Genomic DNA, 27767 nt, shown 5'->3' with positions numbered 1-27767 from the left:
CTAAGATAAAGAAATACATTTTAAGTCTTAAGATGCAGACCTCTTAAATTGGATGAGGGATTATTTCACAGCTAAAATTAAATTAGTCCTAATGTGTTCAAATGGAATTTAAAAATATATACATGAGATTGGAGAGGAAATCTTGAGGGCCATGCCATTTTGAGGTTCACACTGAATCATCACATTTCACGGTCTTTAGACTTGAAAGAACCTTTACATTTGGAAGACAAGGGAAGTGAAGTTTGTTTAACTGCATGTTCCCTATTGTCTTATTTACCACTGAATGCCCAGTGCCTGACACAGTGCCTAAGGCACACTAGGTGCTCAATTAATATTTGTTGACCGGCAAGGTTCTGAAAACTAAAGTAGTTACTCCAAGTCACATGTCAGTGAAGGTTTTCCTAAAGGGTTGATACCTGCTCCATGTCATCAACTTAATCAAGTCCTAATCCAGTTTGTTGAATGACTCTTGCTTGGCCATTTGACTTTGTGCCAGAGCAAGAATGGAACTTACAGTCTTGGTTCTTCTGTATACCCTACTTCCTCGTGCCAACTCTGAAAGTATATATGAGGAATCAAGGCAATCTCAAAGTAGTTAGTGTACGTAGAGCTGAGACAGGACAGGAGGCTGGTCCCTCCGTCCTGAGCTCCTTTCCTCTCAGTCACACATGCATCTTCACGAGACTATTCCACTGGAACAGCCCTTACTGATAAAGTTAAAATGTATAACTTTCTCACATCCCAGCTCTAAGTTTTTACTTAACTGGGAAGTCAGGAATGTAGTGTAGTATCTTAAGTGTGAACACCTTTTCCCATCCCCCCAAAGCACTCTGCCTTTCCACAAGGAGAAATAGGAGGAAGTAAAATGCACTCTGGTGGCCCATGTGAAACTTTTCTTCTTCAAGCCAACTGCAATTGGAAAGAAAAAATTGTGTGAATAAATTTCTCATATAAATTGTGAGAGTCTCTTTTGTGACAGAACATGCTAGCTCTTGGGAAAAGTGGTAAACCATCTGAACCCTGTCCTCAAGTGCTCACAGTCAGGGATTCCAGCCAGCTAGTGCCAGAGATGGAAATGTGGACTGATGATAACAACACAGTGTGATCATGACTGCAGTTGAAAGGTGTACCGGGTACAGTGGGAGCACTGGAGGGAAGCGTCTAACTCTGCCCGTGAGAGAGGATAATGAAGATGTTCTTAAGCAGGTAACAGCTGAGCTGGGTTTTGAAGGCATTTACTCAACATACAGTGGGGGAAAGGAGGTTCATTTTAGGTAGACAAAATAGAAAAAATGGTAATGTGAAATGCCATGGCATGTTCAGGAAAGTTCAAAAGGTTTTCAAATGTTTCTGCTTGCCCATCCTTATCTGTCCAAATGTTTTGAGCATAGATTCCCCCCAATATGAGCATATTAATTTAATAGTTATACACATATACTACTGTACCAATGCATTATGTATATCATAAACATATACAAAAATAGAAATTGAGAAAGTCCCTTTAAAGGTGAGATAAAATAAATATAGACATCCTGATATTTTTCAAGCTGCACTCCAAAAGATGTTCTAGGCGTGTCCTTGATAGGCCACTCTTTGGGCTTCAAGCACCATGAGGGAGGCCAGGTGTGTCAGATTTATTGCTTTGTCATCCATGTCTGGCAGTTTTCTAGCATTACTAAGCACCCCCAAAATATTTGTTGGATTGAGTTGAGTTTTAGTATTGCCAGAGAGTTAGCTTAAAGTAATAAGCTGATGACAAATGTTTCTCAGCTTTACTGAAGGAAGATTTTTGTAGGTTTTCCCAGGGCTCAGAGCAGGACACCAGAGCTTTGAATTCAAGCTTGCTATTTATCTTAAGGTGGACAAGTCCCTCCTGTGTCTCATGAAAGCATGTGCGCTGCTCAACAGGGGCAATAATATTCTTGTGCATCACATGGCGCTTGTGGTGAGTGACTAATGAAAGTGATATTGTGAAGCACTTGGCACTGATGAACAGCTTATTAAAATGGTAAACAGCCCTTGAGTAAGCACGCAGAGAGAATGAAGGCCATTCTTTCTCTTCCCATCGCTCTTACTGCTAATGATAGCAATATCAAAAACATGTTTTTCTGTCTGACTTTTGAATCTAGGGGTCTATAATGTTGTAGCAACAGAACTGTCTTTTTCACCTGGCAACAAACAAAACATAAGGTCTGCCATAGTGCCTTGCAATTAACAGATGGGTTTGGACAGGATTTAAGGTACTGTATGTGAACTTTAAAAAAGTGTGATTAATATTTTATAATAGATTAGTTAAGACTGTGTACTTTTAGGTATATATAGAGCACAGATTTCTTCAGCAAATTTCAGAGAAACCTGGATATATATTATTCTTCCTCTTTTCCTCCCAAAATAATTTTCTTAAGTTACTCAGCCTACAAATATTTATTGAGAGCCTGTGGGGCCAGCTTTTATTTGTATTAAACACAGTGTCAAGAAATAAGCGGTATGATTCATGCCATTAGGAATATGATTTTTAGGTAGAGAAATAAAAGAAAAATCTATGACTATATGAAGGACAGTTGAACAAAATACTGCAGAGAACCATGGAGATTTAAAGTAACAGTTTTAGAAAGGAGAAGTCCTTGTGAACTAAAAACAGAGATGGCTTCACGGTGAGGTGGAACATGAAGAAAGGTGAGTAGGTTTTGTAGAAGTTGAAGGGAAGAAGGACAGAATTCCTAGCAATGGGAATATACCATGGGCAAAGATTCAGAAATGGGATAGGCATAGGATGTGTGCCTGCTTGATGGATTGGGTTGGGAGCAGGGGTCAGCGTGGTTGGGTCAGACTAAGACACACTAAGATGGAGTGAGGGAATGGGGAGAACAGTGTAACACAGAGAAGGCACATAGTGGATCTGTGGCATCTTACTACACTGATGGACAGTGACTGCATGGGGGTATGGGTGGGAACTTAATAATATGGGTAAATGTAGTAACCACATTGTGTTTTCATGTGAAACCTTCATAAGAGTGTATATCAATAATACCTTAATAAAAAATTTAAAAAAAAGATGGAGTGAGGGAAGCTCAAACAGAGCTTCTATTGTTGCACAGAAGAGTCAGGGTCTGTGGCAAACCAAAATTAATAGGGAGCCTCTGAATGTCCTCAAGTGGAAGAGGTGTGTTGGGCAGCAGGTATGTATTGAAAGAGTGGAGTTCCAGACACTGAATGAGGAGACTCTGAACTAGAAAAGTGGTCATGGAATGGAGGCAAGTCAAGGGAAATTTCCAAGGTGTCAACAGCAGATCTTGATGGCAAGTTAAACATAGGGGATGAAGGAAATTTGAGTACAAGAAACATTTACTGGGCTCCTGTCAGCACTAGGCAGAGTGCTGGGAATCCAAAAAAAGGACTGGGTCCTAATTTCTGTCCTTAAGGAGTTCTTAATCCAAGATGGCTAAGAATATTGTCCAGGTGGCTGGAATATTTGGAGAATCATTCCTAGAAGTCAGATGCTTGGGGAAAGGAACTACGTTAGTAAGCAATGATGATGATGAGAGAGAATGTATGTATTGTGGGCGGAGTCAGGGTAGGCAGGGTAGGCAGAGTCAAGAAAAATGGAAGCCCTGAAATGGTTAGTTTGTGTCTACCACGTTTTGTGCATGTTGCAATACAACAATGAATGCTTTGGGTAGACATGCCTGTCCTCTTGTTGATCCCTGAACTGGAGTCAAGAGAAGTTTCAGAGGCATTGATGTTTACTAACATTGATGACACTAATAAGTTCATGACAATAATAAGAAGTTTTCAAGTACTGTGGGGTATAAAATAAGATTAAAGAACATGAAGAAGAACACACACATATCCTCAATGCAAATGATGCTTTATTATCTGGATTTGAATTTTTCAGTACTGATATCTTAATCCAGGACTTTTACCTTACTTTTAATTCTAATGGTTACCTCTGCCTTCAGCTCATGTATTCAAGAAATGCAAAATAAACATTTAAGTAAAAGCTTAGGAGATCTACTACAATATAGAACTCAAAAGTAGCAATGCATTATAAAAACAAAAGGGCTTTTTTCTTAGGTCATGATAGTTGCACTGTAAGTACATGTCATAGAACTAATTGCACATCTAATGTGATGCCTGGACTTCAGTCATTGGTATGTGATTCTTTGTGGAAAGTATCACTGGTTGAGTTTGGTTTGGGTAGGTGCTTCTCCATCCTGCATGTTGAATATCAGAGAAGGTTTAGGGACTTGGATGATGTGGTCATTGCAGCAAATAAATAAAAAATAAAAGACCAGAGTAAGAGAGATTACTCTTTTTATGGTAAAGAGTTTTAGAAATAGCCATAATAATCCAGGAAGGACTGTAAAGTATTATGAGTCTCTGATCAGAGACATTTTAATTTTATTTGTTCAATAGCTTATGTTCATCAGCTATTGTGTTTATTACATTCAGACCTCTGTTTTTCTATTATCACACTATGACAAACCCCTATTCTTTGGTTTAGGTTACACCCTTTATTAAAATCTATGTTTTATCATTGTTTTAATTTAAACACCTATTATTTTTGTCTGCAACTTTTAAAACAAAGAAATTGAGAACTTGAGTTGCTATTGAATCAAACAGCAATCAAATCAAATCAAGTCAAATATTTGTTCCTTCCTTGTATAAGCAGTGGGAAGGTTACAAATCTGATAAAGGGGGACCGATTTGAGGGTATTTTAAATTTTCTCAAGGAAAAACCAAATAGTTAACTTACCAGATGCCTCAGGGCAGATATAATTGTGATGTGAATCAGAGTCAAGGGGGAATAGACCCTACCTAGGCTTACACCACACCAGGGCCTCAATTAAAAACTGTGACAGACAGCCCACCAATTCACAGAACAGAAATATCATTTCCTTCTTGTTAGAGTGAGAGTTTGTTGCATTAGCTTTGCTTCCTAGCATTTTGCACACAATAGAACAAATGCTGGGACAGAAAGATATTGGAGATGGGCACAGTAGCATGGTGACATTAAATTGAGAGAAGTATTTCAAAGGCCCTCTAGAAACTTAATGATTTCCAAAGAGCCAACTTGGAGCTCCCCTACCTGCCTCTGGTAGCCTAATTAATAGTGTGACTTTTTAGCTGCTGCCAAGTGTCACTACAGTTCAAATGACAGCTATCAAAAGAAATGTGGCTGAGAGTTGACGAGCTCTTTAGTGATTGATCTAGCTAACTTTATAAGAAGATACTGTCTTTGGTTTAATGAGTGCTGTATTTTCTACATAGCCACAGGTGTTTGGAACCATGCTAGGTATTTGAATATGTTTGAGGCTCTAAATAGAGTTTGGTAAGTTTTCAGATTCTTTATATAATCATCAGCAGGGTTTAAATACCTGCCCATCCACCAGAGCAAAATAGAGTCATAGAGAAAATGGACTGTATGGGTCGCTCTGAAAATAATGGAGGACCCGTGAAAAATGTAAATATGCAGGTAACACTACAGTACAACCATTGATTTAACCAACTCCAGCTTTGCAGAAATATTCTTATTAAAGAGGGTGGACATTCTCTTTCAAGTATGGAGTCTGATAAATGAGAAATCTTAAGTACTTAATGTGATGTGCAACTTTGTAAACTATTAGCCACCAGTTCTAATGACCAGAGTAAACCTCCTTCTTGTCATCTATAGACAGGGTTCATCATCTCTCTCCTAACTACCTCACATGGTTGTTTGCAAAAATCAAATGAGATGAAGTATATGAAAGTAATTTATAAGCCATAATGTGCTAAGCATGTGAATGTGGACCTGTTATTAAGTAGAAGCACTTCAGGACTCAAATATATAGAAAACTGAATACTCTCATGTTGACATCTAGAGTCTTCCTGCTACATTGGACATATTTCCTTCTTGGCTGTTGGTGAAGGCTTTTTGCTCCTGCTCTAGTGCCTCTTCTCTGTGATCCTCAAAAAATGAGTAACCGGGGATCCAGGTAAGTGTGGGATTACATACATGAGGTCATACATACTCAAAGCTTCATTAAATATGAACAAACACAGAGCAAGTGTGCTCAGTGACTGCCCTGGTACTCACAGAGAGAAAACTGAGCTGTAAAATGGTCCGAAAATTTAGCTGTATGTGTATTGTGTACCTGCAAGAGTCCGAGCAGCTATGCTAGGAGAAAATGTAAACCTAGAATAAGCCAATATCTGAACTACTAGTAGTTGCATCTCACTGGGTATGTCTCTGACAGTTGAATCTATGAAGATTTTCCTGAGGGGTGGTATCAGATATGTGAAATCACATGTATTATGTAGCCCTGAGAAAACCATTTAGTTTTCTACATAGATGTCATAAGTGAAATATAAATATTCAGGTGTTTTGAGTTTCTCCCAGTTTCATTTTACTCTTAGTCGTAAACAAACAAACAAGTCCCAATGCCAAGTGTGTTCGGTGTCTACACTGGGTACGAAGTGGCGTAAACATTTGGATTTAAGTGTATTAAGTACCTATATAGGACAGTTAACCCCTCAAAAGTGCTTATTTTGGAGTGATTTGGACATTTATCAACAGCCCTTCTTGTGACCCTTTTGGTGTCTTAGTGTTTCTATGTGAACCTGTGTGTGTGTGTGTGTGTGTGTGTGTGTGTGTTCGCAGCACTGTATCGAGACTCTCAGGGTCCCTTTCTGGTGTCTTCTTTGCCACCTTTTCTCCACAGCAGAGCTGCCTCTGGCCCTTTGCCTCACAGGACTTTAGTGAACCCTGCACCTTCAGATTTGGCTCCTTGTCCTTGGGGCTGACTGGGTGCTGTGGCCTTCTACCAGTTACCCTCCTCTCTGGTGGCCTGGCTATTTTTGCCAAGCTGTCAGTGGACTCCTGGAGGGCCCTGTCCACCAGCCTGAGCCATATCTGTCTACATCTGCCTGGATTCTGACAAGAGACAGAACTGGGCTAAAGTTCAGATGCCTGCTGTATACACATTCTGTGAGGAATAGCGTGGGCTTTTCCTGAAGGAAGAATTAACATTTCTTATCCAGGGGAAGCAAACATACACAGGTGGTCCAAATACTCCTTCCTATTAATAGAAACGCAATGGCACAAGCACTGAGAAGTATTGCTGAGTGTGTCTAACCTGGATGAGTATGCAGCCGTCAAAGGGCCCAAGACTGGAGACTCAATGTCTGCCTTCTGTACAGTGCTCGTTTCTTTCTGTCCAGATGAAAACCCAGGCTCTATCCTATCATTCACCATTAGCCCTGTCCCAGACACTTTGGGACACATGGAAGAATAAGATTAGTTCTTTACTCATAGACTCAGTAGTATAGTCAAAGATAGAGAATTAATGCAACTAAGAGTAAGGTAATACAGAATCATATATGAGTAAACATGAGCATTGTAGAAAATACACCATAGAGGACTCAGGGAAACTAGATCATACGTGGTTGGATAGCAGAAGACATTATGGAAGAAGGTTGAGTTAATCTAGACTTTAATGGATGAATAGGAAGAAGAAAAGCATATCCTGAAAAAGGGATAGCATAAATTTAGAGACAGAGGCAGAAAGGAAGGTGATGCATTTGATTAAAACAGAGGAAATAGAAGAAGAGGAAAATAATGTTAGATAGATTCAGTTTTAACATATTATGGAGAGCTTAACTGTTGTGTGTGTGTGTGTGTCCTATACACACAGAATACATTTTCATTTTGAAGAAGCTGCACTCATTTCTGTGGCATGGTCCTTGAACTACAGAAACTAGTCAGTCCATCGTGAGCAGTTGTTCAAGCTGTGCCTGGTATACAGTTGGGGCTCAATAAATATATATTGGTTGAGAAATCTCTTCGAAGCCCCTTAGCTGAAAGTAGCCTTTACTATGGCTGCAGATGTCCATGAAAACACTTCTGAGGGCCCTTGAAATACTTTTAAACCCAAAGAAACTGTCTCTATTTTCATGTCATAGGCCTGCATGCCCAGAGCCTGTGACACTTCGGCAGCGTCAGCATGTGTCCTGTGAGCTGAAAATAGGTGATTGTAACTCTAGATGGTGTTTGTACAGCATGTTTGGCACAAGATTCCCTTTGATGTGTTTATCCTTGTTTGGAAGCCCAAAGGAAATGAAATTGGCTGTTTTGTGTTTCCTGGCCTTGTGGTTTGCGGTAGCTCTTTTCAGCACAAATTGTGCCTTAAACAGCCTGTGCTATTTTGATCTCATGAATAGCGATTTACTCTCGAGGCTCTTCAGGGTGTCCATAGAAACAGAGAAGTTAGAGTTAAAACAGGTTTTATAAATAAATCTTGTCAGCTTCCTCATTTTTCAGATTAGGAAACTCAGATCCTAATTTGGTAAGAGCTCTTCCCCTGGCCATGTAACCTAGATGGAAACTGCACACACTACAGTTAGGTGGCCAGACTCCTCCCAGAGACAGCACAGTACCTGGCTTCCGTTGGTCCACCCGCATTGCAGACTGTGAAGTCTGCTGAGCCCAGCTTCTGTTTTGGGCATCCTCCCCACCAGGAGGACCAACTCTTTCCTCTTTTAACCCCCAAATCCTGCACCTTCCTACTTGAAACTTCCTCCCAATCAAAATGGAAACAGAGTCAATGCCATCACTTATACTCATTGCTTAACTGATTACCCTAAATATGTGAGAGCTTATCACCTGTTTCTCAGCCAAAGACCTGTGTTATAAAAAGAAAAGGCTGTTATACCTTCTTATTGGATGGAAGGCTAGGCTTTTCCTCAAGGAGGAACAAGCATCTGTGAGCAGGTGGGGAGATACATTTAAAAGAAGGAGGGGCCCCAAGAATTACACCATAAGGCTGGCCCTACAGTTACATTCACTTGTCAGCCTTTTAAGACTGTGGCAAGGTGTGGCAAGGGCCTTAGACACGCAGGTTGCTGATTCCTGGGGAGACTGCTCTAGTACCTGGAAATATATGCCCAGAGAGGAGGACCTCCCTGGACCACATCCGGCCCCAGGTGACTGCTTGCTCAGTGCTCTCTGGGCCACTCTCCTGCCTGCCTCTGCACCTTGAAGTTCCACAGGAGAACATGGGGAAATCACCTAACTCCTCTAAGTCTCAGATTTCCTATCCATAAAGCAGTGATGTTGGGGAGGGTTGAACTAGAGCTAAAGGTTCTCCCCAGTTCAAATGATGCAGTGATATTAGTTTGGTTGCCACCACAGAGAGGTGAGATGAGATCTAGCAAACGTCCCGGAAGCGAGACTGTATGTTTTCAGGGAATGACTGAACACCTTACCTCTGGCCCCCCCGGCTTTTTACCTGCCACCCACCTGCAGGGCTCTCTTCCTAATTCATTCATGGAGAAGAACAGCCAACTCTCAACAGTAGTATTACTTGATTCACTCCCAGAGAAATTAGCAAGTTTAGTGCAGAATCCTGCATCCACACTGGGAAACAATGGTCAGCAACCAAGGACTGCATTTTTTTTCTAAAAAGTAAATGAAATACATATTTAATGGCTTCTTGTTGGTGTTTCTGGCAAGATCTGACAATGACATACAATAAATAATAACAGCAGGAAGAGTTGAAGTTTATTGAGAGCTTATTGTGTATATGTGGACTTGACAGAGAGTCTCATTTAATCCTCACAATGTGAGATATACATTATTATTCCCATTGTATACATGAGATGGTTGAATACTCTGAGAACTCGAATACTTCGTCCAAAGTTACATAGAGAATAATGGATGGAACTTGGATTTGAACTCCAGTCAGTCTGACTCCATAGGTCTGCAATGAGTGAATAATGAATAGTGAGTGAGGAGGGCCGGAAGTTGACTCGAGTTTCAAATATACAACACAGTGGTTCAACAGTTACCCATATTATTAAATCCTCGCCTCCTCTAGTGCAGTCACTTTCTGCCTCTAGTTTCACGGAGCCTTCTTGATTCACCGGGGTTTGTTTGGCTCAGGTCTGACAGGCCACGGCTCTGTTCAGATGTCAGGTATTACCGTTGTTATTTCTGAAAATATTCCTGCGTCACGATCTCAAATACAGTGCATGATACATGGGACTTAGAATCAAACATGCTTCCTTCTGGGTGTGTTTAGCATCTCAATTCCCTGTGCTGACAACTCCTCTAGTGCAATCTGTCAACGTAGTAAGATGTTACAGAATCGTTGACTATATTCTCCGTGCTATACTACCATCGCTGTGACCAGGTAATATAGTCATTGTGAATTATTGTGCCCTTTCATCCCCTTCACCCTCCCCCTTGGTAACCACTAGTCGCTTCTAGTGTCTATGAATCTACTTCTATTTTATTCCTTCTGTCTTGGTAAAAGCTATGCATTTTTATCTCCCACTTGCTGCCACCTGAAAATCACCATTTATCGGCCTTGTGCCAGATCTGGAGGAGGCAGGGGCAAAGGGATGGACACAGTGTAGGCCCCACTTAGAACCAGGGTGCTAAATGAAGAGCCAGCCCCTTTGTTTTGAGGAGGAAGGAGTTGGGATGCAGCATCCTCTCATTACAAAGGGGCACAATGGGGCATGGGGGCCAGAATCAGAAGTAGCTGCTAAGCTCTAAGAATGCTTTACCCGGACACCAAGGACCACTTGACTCAGCAGTCAGTACTTGTCCCGCAAGTCGCTCTGAGTCCTTCCCAAGTTCCACAAACCGCTCTGGGCTTGTTTCTTCAGCTATGAAATGGCAATTAGAGGCCTGGTACACCTGGGTATGGTGGACAAACAAATAATGGTCTGTTTTAAAAAAAATTCTTCCTTCTTGGATATGAAAGGAGTTTCTTTGCAATCAGGAAGAGCATCGTTCTTCTGACTCATCAGAGGAAGAGATGAGAGCTGGAGATATTGATGCAGTCCCTCTTTATTGCTTCAGAAGCAGTAAAGGAGCCCTCATAGGAAAAAGCCCATGTAGGAGAACTCAATGAAAAATCTCAAATCTAGTGACATAAGGAAGGCTGACTTAGGGACCTTCTTGTGTAGACCCTGTATTTATTTAACCCTTATCTTAAGGATGAGATGAAAGATTTAAAAGGGCCTCATGAGCTTTTTTGCATACGTCATTAAAAAATATTTGTTGTATGCATTGCATGAACTAACACTGTTTGGGATGGAGTAACTCACCAGCTCCATTTCCTGCCCCTCAAGAAGTGTCATCTTACCGCGTTCGCCCCTTGTTGCGGTGACGACAGCGATACGTACACAGACCTGGTTCACTTCAGTTCTTTATTGTTGCTCGGAAGGCCGGGAGAAGGCGAGTGAGAAGAAGCAACAGCCGGGGGGAGCGAATGAGAAGAAGAATGAGGGGAGAGAGGGAGACAGAGATTGAGAGAGTGGGAAAGAGAGTGAGTGCGAGAGTGAGAGAGTGGGAAAGAGAGTGAGTGAGTGAGTGAGTGAGAGAGTGCTTCTCTTTCCTGCTTATGCCTTATATAAAGGAAGCTGGCCTATGGTGATCAAGATCATGCAAGCCTATAGGAGCAACTTCCTTATGCTAATGCCACCTAACCAGGCAGGGTGGCGCCCATTAAGCGGGCGCCATCTTAGGGCATTGGTCAACTAGAGTGGAAAGGCGGTGTTCAGCCATAGTGGGACTCAGCCTCGGCCGTAGGCCGGCCCCTACATCTCCCCCTTTTTTGTTTTTTAGCACAATGAGGCTCGGGGACCATGCCTGTCTTAGGTTGTCAGGGAGGTGCAGCATCCTTACCCGTCATAAGGCAACAGACAGCTAAGGTCTGCGCCCTGTCTTAGGTTGGTATGCGTACCTCCTGATCTTACCCGTCTTTGACTACTGGTCCAACATATTGTGCTACACCCTAGGGGAGATGCCTTCTTCTATAGCTGCCATGGCCTGCACCAGAGCCATCCGCACTTTCCGATGTTGCCGTTGCATGGAACAGAACACCCATGCCTGACCAGGCTTTGGTGGCATTTAGCACGGCTTCAGCAAACTGAGCTACAGACAGCGCCTCTAACTTTTGGGGACTAACATTCAATATTTCTAGCCATAGCTGAGTGGTGAGCACATCAAACTCACTGGACCAATTGGTGGATAACATCTTGCCTAATTTCCTGGACAGATTGGCAGCTTTAGAGAGGTTATGAAAGGAATGCCAGTAACACATAGAGCTGTCAAAAGGCAGATATGGGAGATTAAGTGTACTATAGGTAGAGAAAAAGGCAGGAAAGGTATGTGCAGTTTCAGTCACTGGGAGTGGAATAGGCCAAGCCTTCACCAGACCCCATAGTTCTCTGTGTTCCGCTATCGCCTGCTGAAGAATCAGTAGCAGGATGAGCATCAGTGGCATCGGCATCTCGCACTTCCGGTTCTGGTCTTGCCACTCTCCGTGTCAGGCGTTCAGGCACCCAGATGGGATTGTTTCGGTCCTGTGGGAAAACACAAACAGAGCCTCGGCTCCAGATTAACACTGGATCCGGGCCTTTCCATGATCCTTCCAATACATCCTTCCACATAACTGCGGGCATGTCTTTAGGCCTGGAACGGCGATTATGCCGCTCTGCTGCACTGTGGCCATCTTTGTCCAATGTCAAAAAATTTAAAATGAACAATATGATGTTAAGTTTGTCTCTGGGGGATCTGAAGTCTGCCCCTATTCCCCCTTTTTGTTTATAGAGAACATTTTTAAGGGTCAGGTTGGCGCGCTCTACCACGCCTTGCCCTTGAGGGTTATAGGGAATGCCCGTGGTGTGGGTGATATCCATTGTTTTTAAAAAGCTGAGGAGCGATTGGGATGTATATGCTGGCCCATTGTCAGTTTTTAAATGTTTGGGCTTTCCCCAGGCCGAAAATGCCTGGAGGCAGTGAGATATGACATCTCTAGATTTTTCTCCTGTATGGCAAGAGGCAAAAATGATGCCTGAGCAGGTGTCTACAGACACATGGACATATTTCATCTTACCGAATTCTGGAATATGGGTAACATCCATTTGCCAAATGTGATTGGGGAGTAGCCCCTTTGGATTAACTCTTTCTGAGATGGAGGGTAGAAGTGTGACACACCATTTGCAACTGACTACTATGGCTCTTGCTTGGTCTCTAGTAATATTATATTTTAGGCGAAGGGTATGTGCATTGACATGGAATTGTTTGTGAAATTGAGCAGCTTGTTCTACAGGGTCAAATAGAGCTAAGATGTTAAACTCACGGGTCAGGGCATCGGCACGTCTGTTTCCCTCAGCAATGGGTCCTGGGAGGGAAGTGTGGGCTCTTACATGTCCAATAAAGAAAGGTTCTGATCGAGTCCATATTAGTTGTTGTAGCTTTCTAAAAATGTTGGCAACGGGGGAAGACTGGCTAATATAACTTACATTCTCTAAGATGGACACAGCAGTCACTACATACTGACTATCTGCTAAAAGGTTAAAAGGTTCCTGTGAGAAAAGCGTAAAGGCTTGTGCTACAGCCAACAGCTCTGTTTGTTGGGCTGAAGTGGTTGGAAAACTGAATGTCCAAGATTGGTCACCAGTGACCACAGTCCCAATGCCATTCTTTGACCCATCAGTGAACACCACCTTGGCTTTGGGTATGGGATTACATCTTGTGTTTTTAGGAAAGATGACGGGATTAGAGAGGCAGAACTGTAGCCAAGGATGTTTTGGGTAGTGGTTGTCAAAGGAAGCATTGGTGATGGTGTAAGCAACAGCCCATGCATCACAGCATGCAGTAAGACATTCAATCTGCTCAGCAGTATAAGGCGTTATTATCATGTTTGGGGGAATCCCAAATGTTTTTATAGCTGTTCTGATTCCCTTGATGATCAAATCAGCTATACTCTGAGGATACCATCTTAATGTTTTTCCTGGAGAGTGGGCCAGATATACCCAGAGAATTGGCCCTTCCTGCCAAAGTACCCCTGTTGGGCTATTATTACTGGGTATCACTATAAGGAATAGCAATTTGCCATAGTCTATTCTATCTACCTGGGCAAGCTGCAAGCGGGATTGGACTAGGCTCAAGGCTTCCTTGGCTTGCTTACTGAGAGAGCGCGGAGATGATAAATCAGAATCGCCCTTCAGTGTCTCATATAATGGACTGAGCTCTTCATCTGTAAGCTTTAGGAATGGCCTTACCCAATTTATATCTCCAAGTAGTTTTTGAAAATCATTAAGGGTTTTTAATTGATCTGTTCTTATGGTTATTTTTAATGGCCTAGCAATAGTATCTTCCAATTTAATTCCTAAATACTGTTTGGTGCAAGTTGCCTGTATTTTCTCTGGTGCTAGTTCCAGACCCCATATCTTAAAGTGTGCTTGCAAGAAGCAGAGGGCTTCTTCTACTTTACTATTCTTTTCATGACATAAGAGAATATCATCCATATAATGATAGATAATTACATCAGGGAACTTTTTTCTAACTTCTGCCAGGGCCTCATGCACATACAACTGGCACATAGTAGGGCTATTTGCCATGCCTTGTGGCAACACTTTCCACTCATACCGCTCATCTGGGCAATCATGGTTGATGGCTGGTACAGTGAAGGCAAACTTTTTACAGTCCTCAGAATGAAGAGGGATGGAAAAGAAACAATCTTTGATATCTATTACAATTGATTTCCAACCTTTTGGCAGGGCCATAGGCAATGGTAAACCTAATTGCACTGATCCCATGAGAATCATCTGATTATTTACAGCTCTTAAATCATGCAGCAATCTCCATTTTCCTGACTTCTTTCTTATGACAAATATGGGTGTATTCCATGGGGAAGTAGAACTTTGAAGATGCCCTGCGGCAATTTGCTCTTGCACTAATGTGTGGGCTGCTTCTTTTTTCTCTCTGGTAAGGGGCCACTGAGGAACCCACACGGGCTCCTCTGATCGCCATAATTTCAGGCAATCTCGCTTTAAATGACCCATCTGCTTGCAATAGAAGCATGCCCCGGAAGGGGTAGCCCTGCTGCGTGCATTTTGCAGTCCCTGAGTTATGGCTGCAGCCATTACCTGTCCTTGCACTACAGTGTCATTGATGTCCCTGCAAACTTTGAGGTACACATTTAAATCTTTATTTTTCCAAGGCCTGATAGCCTCCTTGCACCATTTATTTGCTTGCTCATAGGCCAACTGTTTTACTAGGGGCATTGCTGAGTCAACATCTCCAAATATACGGCCTGCAGTTTGCATCAACCTTGCCAAGAAGTCTGCATAAGGCTCATTTGGTCCTTGGAGTACTTTAGATAATTGACCCTGTAAATCACCAATGCCCTGGAGTGTTTTCCAGGCCTTGACAGCTGCTGTAGCTATTTGCATATACACAGCAGGAGGGTAATTTATCTGATTATGCTGTCCTAGGTAAGGTCCTGTGCCCATTAGCATCTCCAGGTTCCATTGATTGTTCCCTGCGGCAGCGTTGCGCCGGGCAGTGTCTTGAGAAAGCTCTGCCCACGCAGTTTTGAATAGCAGGTACTGACCTCCAGTAAGGCATGCTCTGGCTACATTAGCCCAATCATCTGGTGTTAGATTCTGAGTGGCTAATGACTCCACTATGGCCACAGTGAACGCTGCTTGCACTCCATAGGTGATGGCAGCTTCCTTTAGGCTTTTAACAAGCTTAAAATCTAGGGCTTGATGGTATCTTTGCTGGGTGTTTGGATCTTCTATTACTGGGAAGACTGCATTCCCCTCCATGGTTAGCCATTCCCTCCATCTATCCTTGCCCAATTGTTCTTGGCACCCCTGGCCACCACAATATGAGTAACTCTGGTAAAGGGGTGGCTCTGCTCTATAGGTTGGAGAGCAAAATGGATAATCTGGGGCGGTTGGCACAATCTCTTCTACCTTACTGCTCTTATTGGGAAGAGGGGCTGAGCTAGTCTCTCCTTCCTCTCTGCTTATTCTCAGTCGGCTCAGTGAGGAGCACAATGTGGGCCGATGTCCTCTCTGAGCAGCCCTAGCCTCTAACTCTTCTCCTGATAATTCTTGGTCCTCTTCCTCATCAGAGGACCCCCCCTGTGTAGATCCTCTTTCAGATGCTCTCGCAGAGGCTCTTTCCTCTTTCACTTCCTCAAGAATCTCCTCTCCCTCCCTTATGGCTTCTCTACAACTAGGTTTATTCTCCTTTAGGCAGCTCTTAACCAGCCCCCATATGGGGAGCGTCCCAGCTGGGAGCGGCTCCCTGCGATCTGCCCTGCGCAGATCCTCGCCTAACTTTTCCCACACGGGGGTAGTGATTCTTCCTGCATCTAGGAACCACGGAGCATGCTTCTCCACCGTGTGGAGGAAAGCCCTTGCGGTTTTTGTTTTTAATGAGGTTCCGTTGGCCCTCAGGAGTGCTCTCAAAGGCTCTTCTACTCTAATTCGAGACTCTTCAGATCCCATGTTAGCGATTAAAGGATAAAAGGCTACTTCTAAGTTTATGGGTAAAGGGAACTCTTATCGCTAACCTGCATTCGTCGCTATACCGCGAACTTTCCTGGCTTCGTCGCTTTCCCGCGAACTTTCCTGGCTTCGTCGCTATCCCGCGAACTTTCACTGGCGCCCTAACTTTTCATAACATTTTTGACAAAACAAAACAGTACAACAAAGAACACTATGACGGACAGACAAAACAGAAATCCCCACCACAGCCGCTTGCTATCTCCTTTCCTACTCCTACATTTGCTTTGCTCGTTGGTCCACTCACCCTTCTCATCTGAGGCGCCTTCCCGAGCAATCCTTCCGAACGGGGTCCACAGGTACTGCTTCAGGGTAAGAAGCTCTATGGCGTCTGCGTCCACTAGTTTCTCCTCTGGGTGGTTGGAGAAAAACTCCCGGGTTTCGGCACCAGATACCGCGTTCGCCCCTTGTTGCGGTGACGACAGCGATACGTACACAGACCTGGTTCACTTCAGTTCTTTATTGTTGCTCGGAAGGCCGGGAGAAGGCGAGTGAGAAGAAGCAACAGCCGGGGGGAGCGAATGAGAAGAAGAATGAGGGGAGAGAGGGAGACAGAGATTGAGAGAGTGGGAAAGAGAGTGAGTGCGAGAGTGAGAGAGTGGGAAAGAGAGTGAGTGAGTGAGTGAGTGAGAGAGTGCTTCTCTTTCCTGCTTATGCCTTATATAAAGGAAGCTGGCCTATGGTGATCAAGATCATGCAAGCCTATAGGAGCAACTTCCTTATGCTAATGCCACCTAACCAGGCAGGGTGGCGCCCATTAAGCGGGCGCCATCTTAGGGCATTGGTCAACTAGAGTGGAAAGGCGGTGTTCAGCCATAGTGGGACTCAGCCTCGGCCGTAGGCCGGCCCCTACATCATCTGAATTATACAACATTGGCTGTATGCATACATGAAGACAATATGATGACTTATTTTGTAGGCACTTCTGTGAGCCCCATCTGTGTTTGTATTGGTAGCAGTATCTGTGTGATGTATCAACTGCATAAATTTTCACCTTACCACGGTGCTTTAGCACAACTAGAATATTTTCTCCTTCTTAGCCTATACAAGCTTAAAACAGGCAGAAGACTAGTACTTCATCTGCCATTTAAAGTTTGATGGCCCAGAAAGCTCTCTAAACATAGAAACCAGAGGACATGGGCCCAAGCCCTAACTCTACAACTTAATAAAAACATGACTTGAGCATAGCACTTTAGTTTTTCTGAGCCCAACTTCCATATCTGTCAAAAGCATATGACGGAGCCTTCTTGATTCACCGGGGTTTGTTTGGCTCAGGTCTGACAGGCCACGGCTCTGTTCAGATGTCAGGTATTACCGTTGTTATTTCTGAAAATATTCCTGCGTCACGATCTCAAATACAGTGCATGATACATGGGACTTAGAATCAAACATGCTTCCTTCTGGGTGTGTTTAGCATCTCAATTCCCTGTGCTGACAAGGCACACAGCGTACCTGGGGCTTCGCTTTGTGCTGACTTGATGTGAGGCCCAGAAGGGGAGGACTTGTGCCTCTGCCTTTGGACCTGATTCACAGAATCATTACTTACAACCCTCCTGAAAAGGAGTCTTGCTGGTGGGACACTTGGTATCACCACTGTAAAATTGGTTACTACAACTTTCTGCCATGTATGTGTGGAGGTGGGGTGGGGGGGGTGCTCTGATTCCAATTCCTTCTGGCTTTACAGAATCACATGTACTCTGTTTATATTAACCACTTCTGTACTGTTTCCCTTCTATGACTGTCTGTATTTATTCTGTTGTTCTTGAAGCAAAACAACAGGGAATGTGTATTGCGATTCTATTTTATGTACAAATATGCATGTTTGGCTTTACATGTATAATAAATGACATAAGCAATCACTAATATTGGGTGACTTTGGAAAGTAGGGGGTTGAGGAAAATTTCAAATGTATCCCAAAGTAAATACAGTAATATAGCAAACTCCCATGCACCTATCTCCAAGCTAACAATGATCAATTCATCACCAGTTGCCCAGCTTCATATTATACATATTTGACTTTTTTACCTAACATAAGTATGTATTATTTGGATAATTTGAATTTTAATTATAAAATAAATCTAAACATTAAAAGGAAATGCAATATGCTAGATTGCATTTGTTCCTTTTTTCTCAGAAAAAAGGACCTTTTAGACTCAGGACATTTCAAAGGTAGGTTACCAAGAGTGATTTTCTCTGGATTCTCCAATCCCCAAGGACAGATACTGGCTGTTGCTGAACGTCTGGAAAGGACAATAGCTTTGGTTTAAAGCACATCTGTGGCAGTGCTGTTGCCCAAATCACAAGGCTCACACTGTCAGCCCCACTGTTTGGCTTGCTGTGTTTGTTAATTAAGCTGTTTACTTTGGCTGAGATTTATGACGCTGTTTTTAAATGAGAATATGTGGTTTCTGTCCCCACTTTGTTCCCTGGATCCCACAACCTGCTGCAGTTCTCTGCAAGCTATTTTTTGAAAAACAATTTCTAAATTTTTCATCAGATGGATGGTAATTTTGTAGGGATTATTCACAGCCTGCACTCGGTAGTGTTTGTTCTCCTAGGGTTAGGAGAGGAAATTGTCTGATGCATTTTCAGCAGCTGGTTAGCTGGACAGGAATAGAATATTACAGAATCACCTTGTATCTAAAGCCTGTGAACCTGCTGTTGGAGATGAATGATTGGAAGGTGGTTTTTGTATTTAAATTCCTTAGCCAGTGGTATGGAAAATGCAGCTAGAACAGAGATGGTTATTGTCCCCAGTGCTTCCATGTGGGTTGATTTGGACTGCATTTGTTAGTCAGAAGACTCTTCTGCCCTGTGCTTCCTCGATGCTGAGTGTACAGCATGAACAAATTGATTTTTCACATCAGCAAGGAGCTCTCCCCTACTTGGGGATAGGAGCTGGAATGATAAATATATATATATATATATATATATATATAAATATAAATAAGCAGCTCTCCTTTGGCCGCCCTCACATCATCTAGTTGTAACAGTGGGTTGGAGGCTTACCAGGGGCACCAACATGCTGTGGGAGAAAAGAGGAGAGATTGTTCTCTGGCTTTGATGGCCAGGAAAATGATCACAGAGGAGGTGACTTAATTTAAGCTGAAGAGCAAGTAGAACTATTGAAGGCAGGAGGAGGCAGCATTCCAAGCAGAGGGGTCTCTGTCTTGAGCAGAGGCATGGAGGGTGATAGCGTGTTTAGGTTGTGGAGAAAAGTCCAGTGTGTCCAGAATGCAAGGCGGGCATGCTTGTGGTTGGGAGGTGAGAAGAGGGGAAAGAGCTCTGGAGGAGGCCTGGGGTCCAGGAGGAGGGCCTCCTTAGTGTCTGGGTAGGCAAGGTTGTTTTGGATCCAGGGAATTGAAGCTGACACAGCCACCTGTAGGGATTGGTACTGCCCTGGTTATTGCCAGGGTGTATGTATCTTGGAAGAAGAAAACTACAGAACCAGGGTGCTCCAGGAACTGTGTCTCTTGCTGTCTCTCATTTGCAGCTTCAGGGGCTCTTTCTCTCTCCGCTTGGCTGCTCTGGCCTGCCCCATTCCCCTCTCATTAGTGGGTGGCCATGTTCCTCAGCGTCTTCCAGTCCTGGGATTCTTAGCCTTTGTGTTAAGAGTTCCATGTAGATAGTCTGGGGATGTGGAGGGTGTACATGGGCAAACTGAATGGGAAAATCAGGAAATACCCTGGATTTGCCCTACCCCTTTGAGCCAGAGCATCGCACGTTGCTCAGTTTTACACATTGACACCTGGGTATAGTCCACTTGAAGAAAGTGTTCCATATCACAAACAGAATTTGAAAACTTTAGCTCTAGTTTAATTCTTAGAGCCATTCTGCTTGGCATAGCTAATTACTATCAGTTGAATGGGATATAAATCTTGTGCCCCTGGTCTCCTCATTGAACTGCCTATGGGTGTGTGCAGCAGCCATTGTTGGTCAAGAGCTCTTCCAGTCAGGTGCTGCCCCATGCAGAGAAAACAGGCACTGGGTTTTTTAATCCTACCTGGGATGGGTAAGATGTGGAAGGCAGTTTTAAACTTGAAGGTGATGTTGGGCATGGCAGACATGTCCAGGCAACATGCTGTGTGTAAAAGTGCAGTTTCCCATGAGAGGCTTAGCTATATAATGTTTTGTTTTTCCACAACCCTTAGAAATACTGCTTACTGTATCCCCTTCTTGGAGATTGCCATGCATATTAGTGTATTAAAAGTTGTGAAAACTTGTAAGGGGTAAGTTTAGTACAAGGAAAAGGAAATGCTTTTTAAAAACACACGCACACAAACAACACACAGGGATTCAAACTTTGGAAATTGATTACCCTAGAAGTGAAAGCATAAATAGTTTTTGTATAAAAAGACAGGTAAATTCCATGATACTAGAAGGTTACTAAGTTGTCGGGTGGCCACTCCTCATAAGTTAGTGCGAAGCCTCCCTATCTCTTTTGAAAATGGTGTCATTTCTGTTAGTGCCCTTGTACCATCATGTGTTCAGCAAATATTTACTAAGTACCCACAGTGCCCAGTGGGACTGAAGAGATAGTGTCCAGTGCTTTGTCCCACTGTGCATGGTGGGAATCGGTGGGAATAAAACATGCTTGAGAATTAGCACCAATCTCAGGGTTCATGAGAGGATAGTGACTAAAAGGTTCTATTCTGTAGTATTTAAAGATAAATATTACCTAATACTTTTTTTTTTAATTTGGAAAGTTTACAGAAACTAAAACTCCTCTTGGCTCATAACATATTCCTCCTCCGCCAAATTATGTGGTAGCTTGTTCCACATTTCAATTTCTAAGTAAATCGGTCTTCATTATTCTTGTATTCCTGACAGACATCACGTCTAGGAATTAATGTTTAGCATGCTGCCACTTTGAGCATGTTCAACAAATTACTCAGTGTCATTGTCACTGAATTAATTAGAAAGATTCATGTAATGACTTTAGCACGCCTATGTGAACGTGTTTTTTTTTTTTTAATTAGGGCTCATTTATTTTTTATTAATAATTACAACTCTACATTGCTATCATTTGTGGTTTTAACATTAGCTGCCTGGGGGTTGTCATGAGGATTAATGCCAATGAATCAGTTACAACTGCGCCTAGCACAAAGTAAGGGCTCAAATGCTATTTTTATCCATAGTATTGAACTTTGGGACAGTGTGATAAGGAGAGCAAGGTGGATGCTGTTATCCCCTCTTTAAAGTGAGGATTCTGACACTCAGGTTTGATGCCTGGAATTACTGGCAGTATCAGGACGAGAGCCCAGTCTTCCTATTCCTCGTCCTGTGTTCAGGACTGTCCTCATAACTGACACTGGGGGCTTAGTGTTTCAACATGTGGATTTTGGGGGGTGGGGTGCAAACATTCAGGCTGTAGCAGTTAAGTCATCATGTGTCAAAATGCTTAGTACAAAATTGGTCATACAGTTGGAACCCAGTTAAAATAGTTCTTTTCCTTCTGTGCAATTTATACTCATTTCTTTCCTCCTCTCCCTTCCCCCAGTTCAGGCTGTCATAACAAAGTGGCACCAAAGGAGAGGCTTAAACAACAAAAATTTACGCTGGAGGCTAGAAATCTGAGATCCAGGTATTGGCAGGGTTGGTTTTTTCTGAGGCTCTCTCCTTGGTTTGCAGATGGCCACCTTCATCATCTGTCTTTACAGGGTCTTCCCTCTCTGCCTTGTCTGTGTCCTAATCTCTTCTTATAAGGACACAAATCATACAGGATTAGGGCCACCCTAATGAACTTGTTTTAATTTAATTACCTTTTTAAAGAACCTCTATCCAAAAACAGTCACATTCTCAACACCAGAGGTTAGAAACTCAACATATGAATTTTGGGGGAGCATGGTGCAGCTTATAACCGTGGTTCAGCAACGGAGAACTCCAGCCCAGTGCTCCCAACTCACAATCACAACCCTTGGGATATCAAAATCTATTAAATTCCATTCAGTGTACTCTGTCCAAAAAACAGGCAAGAATATGATGAAATTCCTTCCTTAGGGAGTAGCAGAAAGGAAGATGGGATCTATTGTGTGTCAGCCGCTGTGCTGGGTTGATGGTGTTTAAAAGATATTATGTTTCCAAATCCCAACATTACCCAGGATAGGGTGGGCGTACCTGCCTCCACCTTGCAGAGGAAGAAAGAGACATTAAATCGCTTGCCTCCATCACACTGTTGCTGTGTGATTTGCTTATGTGGCACTCCCATATTTCAACAATGTGGAGAATATGAGGTAAGGAATATAGAAGCATGTAGGTGAAGTTGGAAGAAAGCTGACCTCATGTTTCACTCAGTTCAAATGCTTCACTTGAGAATTAAAAAGTCCATGCATGACTGATAAAAGAAGGGAAGATAAATGGAAGAAACTTGTTTTAAAAAAAAGTCAGGTTAAAGACTCTTGGTAAAAAGTAACTGAATTCTGACTTGAGTAAGGAAAGGTTCCATGTCAATCACTTCTCTCCACGTTAATCTGTCCGTTTATAAATTAATTGTATTTGTCCAATAGCCTTAATCCATCTCTCCTGGAATTTTTGTTTACATCACTCTAGCCATCGGCAGTGTGATGTGGCAGTTGGAAAGCCAGACTCTGCAGTGAGACCATCAGGGCCCAGATCTTATTTTCTCCACTTGTTAGCTCTGTGGTCTTAGAGAAGTCACTTGAATCTCTCTGAAGACTCAGTTCTCTGTGCTGGAAAAAAAAAAGAAGAAGAAGATAGTAATAATAATTTCTGATGACTGAGTCAATCTATATAAAGTGCTCGAATCTGTCCCTGGAACCTAGGAAGCTTCACAAAAGGATTGGCTGTTGCTCCCTATAAAAACAAGGCTTATAAAGGCAAGGACCTTATGTATTTTTTGATGTATGTCTCTAAATGTCTAGAAGTGCCTAATGGACGTGTAGTAGACACTTCTTCATATTTGTTGTATGAATGAATTAATGCAAATATGGTGGACTCTGAGCAGTCTGTGACAAAGAGGAAGTGCCTGGTTTCAGCATGTTGCTAGAGCTTTTGTTCGTTGGTGGGTTCAAGCAATAAGCCCACTGGTGGGGAGATAAAGAGAAGGGACTGAGGTGGAATAAGGGTGAGAGAGCTGTTGTCAGTCTCTCCAGTGGCAGGAGAGCTCTACGTTAACCTTGGTTGTTGTCCCTTCTCATTTACCTGTATCATCTCCAGATCTGGGGGTAGAATCACTTTTGGGGGCTTCTAAGCTCTGACAGTATGACATAAAGATATTTGAATGGCACTTTCATGCATTTAGAGCTTCCATTCTGTTAATGCTCTCTGGGGTTGGTTACATAATTTGTGTTGTCATCAAAATACCTAAAATGATTACCGAATTTTCTTTCCAGGCTCAGGCTGCATGAAGAAAAGGTTATTAAAGATAGGCGACATCATCTCAAAACCTACCCAAACTGTTTTGTCGCAAAAGAACTGATTGACTGGCTGATTGAGCACAAAGAGGCTTCTGACAGAGAGACGGCAATTAAACTCATGCAGAAATTAGCAGACCGGGGCATTATTCATCACGGTGAGTGAGGTGGTGATAGGCAAGGTAACTTGAGAGGAAATGAAGGACTACATCTTCTATTCTAGAAGAAATTAAACATTTTACTTTAATTGTCTCCTGTGTACCTTTCCCCAATTTCATGCCCTTCCTCCCTGTAAGAGGCTTTAAGTTTATTTCCATGGACTTTTTAAATACTTTTTCTTTTTTATATATGTATCTCTTAGTAACATATGACATTGTTTTAAATGTTTTTAATCTTTATAGAGATACATGTTTATTCTTTTGCAAACTGATGAACATGCTATTTGTGAGATTCAAGCATGTTGATTGTGTATCTCTTGACTGCTCATTTTCACTGCTATGTGTGCCACACATAATTATGCCATCATAATTTACTGTTCTCCCACTGAGGGGTATTTTGGTTGTTTCCAGGCTTTTGCTGTTATTCTCAGTGGTTCAATGAACATTCATGAACATGTCTCCTTGAAATCTCTAACTCTGACCAAGACCTTTCACATGCTGTTATTCTCTTGGGCTGGAAGGCCCTTTCTTTCCATTTTTTCCCACTTTCTACTCATTCTTCAGGTCTCCACTTCCATGCAACCTCTTCAAAGGAGAGCCCATTCTCCAAAGCTGGGTTACTGAGGTACTGTAAGCTTATCACACCATATTTTGGTTATGTGTTGACGTTTCTCGTTATCTCACTGGATTTTACATTCTTTGAGGCTGATGTCTAACCCAGAATCATGCTCAAGAAGTGTTTGTGGAATGAATTATAAATTGAAATCTGTGGCCCTTTTAATAGGTAAAAAGTGATGATGAGGATAATAGCTAATAATACTGGACTTACTCTGTTCCAGGATCAGGTAACAAATTATATAGTAGTTGCTTGAGAAATTAGGTAGTCAAACAAATCTTAATTAGCATCTTACTTCATTTGAGTAATTAAATAAGAGGGTTTTTTTTTATTATTCTCCTCTCTGTGTATATTGTGTTTCAGTGTGTGATGAGCATAAGGAATTCAAGGATGTCAAACTCTTCTACCGCTTTAGAAAGGATGACGGCACCTTCCCATTGGACAACGAAGTGAAGGCCTTCATGAGAGGACAGAGGCTATACGAGAAGTATGTTGCCCATGAAATCCCACACTGTAACCTTAACTTGTTGAGAGAAGCAAGGCTGTTTCAGTCTTTTATCATTTTGACTTCAGCCTGGCTCTTCTACAGTGGGATGGTTACATAACCGTCCCTTTTAATATGAGAAAATGCTTATCACTCATTTGCTTTTCTCTTGGCCAGAAATTAAGTAGATTTCATAAGATTCTTAATTAGGAATTTATGTAAATAGTGTCTTCTATATTCAAGTCCATTTAACAAACTCCAGAAGTAAAAACAATAGGTTGGAGCTTGATGTTTGGCATCAAGTAATGCAGTTGCCCGTTCTTTTCCTGTTGTATAACTTGGCAGTTGAGGCTTGTAAATGGCTAGGGAAACAGTGTCAAGTACAGGGGAAGTTCAAGTTCAGGTCAGGAGATGAGTAGTGAGAGAACTTCAGATAGCATGATGGTCAAAGGGGAATAGTCTCTCAGCTCTTTAGGAGAGACGAATATACTGTAGCCCAGGGTCTGCAGTTGGTGGATCTTGAATTTCCCTGGTAGTTCGTCTCTGAGCTTATCTGCTATTTCTGTGGTCCCTTTTCCATCCTCCCTTCCTTGTATTTTTCCTGGGTAATAGTTAGAGAAAGGAGTGCAAGAGCTTGGCACCCTCTCCTTAACTCTGGCTGCCTTCAAGGGCGCAGGGAGTTGAAAATATGTACTTACCAATTTCAAGACATTACTCTGTGATGTGTGGGTTGGTGCATATACTGAAGTATAGAAGATCCCTCATCTCCCTGACTCACATGAGTTCAAATGGACAGGACCCATCAACACCTCCATTTATGTACTTGAATGGGTGTCTATGTTTGTTTGCTGTTTTCTTTTATTTTCTAATTCCTTTTGGAAAATTCTAACAGGTGTTAGGTATTTAGATTACCATGATGGTCCCTTCAAACTATAAGATTCTATGATGTCAAAAACATACATGTCATTTCCATGGATCAATATCGCTGTGTTTTTTGGCATGTAGTTGGTGTTCCAGTTGTTAGTGTTCAGTGTCTCAATTTCCAAGTACTTATTTGTTTAAAGTGCTTATGAAATTAGCACGAGGAAAAGTAATTTAATAAGTACTTAACCTTGCATGAACTAGCTGCCATGTTACAAATCTTGGCCCCTACTTTTGGTTGCTGGAACAAACTTTGTGGCCTTTGGAACTGATGGCTCAGTTTGCCTATTTGACCACTTTTGTTTAGAGTATACCCTTAATTTTTTAAAGGCATTTTCCTTGTTTCCCTGGGCATTTTTCCTATGAATCTCAGTGTGTACTACTAGTTTGTAAGTTTTGGATGCTCTTAAAACATAACATGAAAAAGAAAATAGTTGGTTTTATTCACAGCTCATCTTTTCAAGTATTTTACTTATTTCAGTACTGAAGTATTTTTCCTATATTTTTCAGCCAGAGTACTTGTTTAGGCTACCATTAACATTTGTGAAAGAAGGTCTTGCAAAATATATGCTCCTTTTGTTGTTTCCCTTTTAAGATAATAACAATTGATGATATTTATTGGTTGTTAACTGTGTATCTGACAACCTGACTAACCCCTTTTATTTGATCATCATAACTTCAGTTTGGGTCATTGTTCCCATTTCATGGATGAGGAAAATTGGCAGGAAGCAATTATATCTCTTACCCAAGTTCACCTCACTAGTAAAAATCATCTGGGATTTGAACTTGGGGCCCAAAGCCCAAACTTACTGCTATAGGCTTTTCATAAATTTTAGAAAACACTTTTATTATTAGAAAAGATTTATTACTACTTACGGAGATTAAAGGGATGAAATCAATGAAATCTACATGGTATTCCACAAATACGATCAAAACAAGAATGCCTTTTATTTGTAAGTTAAACTTCTCAAAGCACTTCCATTAGGTTATTTTGTCTGAACTCTAATAACAGAGTAGTAAATAATAATATATGATATAAAATAGATGGGGCTATTGCTCCATTTTTCAGGAGGAGCATCTGGGACCTGAAGCAGTTACGTCATTCCTGCATGATGGTGCTACAGCGTGAGAGAGGCAGAAGGGATGCCTGAACACAGGTGGCAGGTGTGCAGGCCACTGCCCTACAAAAAGCTCCCACCAGCTCTGAGAGGCTATATTGTCAATATTTCCTCTTTGCTCTCCTCTTGCTTGTTTGTTCTGTGTTATTATTAGAGCTTTATGAAACTTGGTGGTTTCTGGCTGTGGTTTTTCTGAACCATGCTGATTTTTGAGCACTCTGACTTTCTAAGCTGTAGTTGTGTTTCTCAGTCTGCTATTTTGTAGGACAAGGCTGTTTCAAAACTAAAATTCAATGATTCTGTTACCTCTTGGTATATATATCCCTCCACTTACCTTAACTCAGAGGTACTCGAATGAATTATTGGTTAAGAGACAGAAGCTGACTCTTCAAAGTTGTCCCAGCGTGAAGAAGGTTGTAGGGTTAGAGGGGCATGAATTCTACTGCCTCGTGAGTGACAGTGGTTATGGGTTTTGAAGTCACACTGCCCTAGTCTCCAATCCCATCCTCACAACTTGGTTGCTTGGTGACCTTGAGCAGGCTGCTGAACCTCACTGACCCGTGGTCTTAAATGGAGGTTAAGCTGGGACCTACTTGAAAAGGCTGTTGGGAAGGTTAAGTGAGTTACAGTCAACACAATGCTAAGCACAGTGCTTGGCACACAGTGAGAGCCCAAGAAATATTAGCTGCTGCTAAGAGAGTAGTAAATAATCATATAAATAAATGATATCTATTATTTTTT

At 42.1% G+C, this 27767-nt stretch overlaps 1 protein-coding gene across 6 annotated transcripts in view; it reads left to right on the top strand.

Annotated features, from left to right (window-relative positions):
* The window catches only part of DEPTOR (DEP domain containing MTOR interacting protein), a 156219-nt gene that overhangs the window by 35245 nt on the left and 93207 nt on the right, over positions 1–27767 (top strand). For all 6 annotated transcript variants that reach the window (XM_036876272.2, XM_036876271.2, XM_057497792.1 and 3 more), the window contains exons 2-3: positions 23709–23887; positions 24867–24990. In XM_036876272.2, the coding sequence (XP_036732167.2) occupies positions 23709–23887; positions 24867–24990 (303 nt within the window). The remainder of the gene's footprint in view (positions 1–23708; positions 23888–24866; positions 24991–27767) is intronic.

Source organism: Manis pentadactyla, chromosome 3, assembly GCF_030020395.1.
Source record: "Manis pentadactyla isolate mManPen7 chromosome 3, mManPen7.hap1, whole genome shotgun sequence".
NCBI classification, from domain to species: domain Eukaryota; kingdom Metazoa; phylum Chordata; class Mammalia; order Pholidota; family Manidae; genus Manis; species Manis pentadactyla.
Note: the sequence above shows the minus strand (reverse complement) of the source record. Positions and strands in the feature narration are given on the sequence as shown.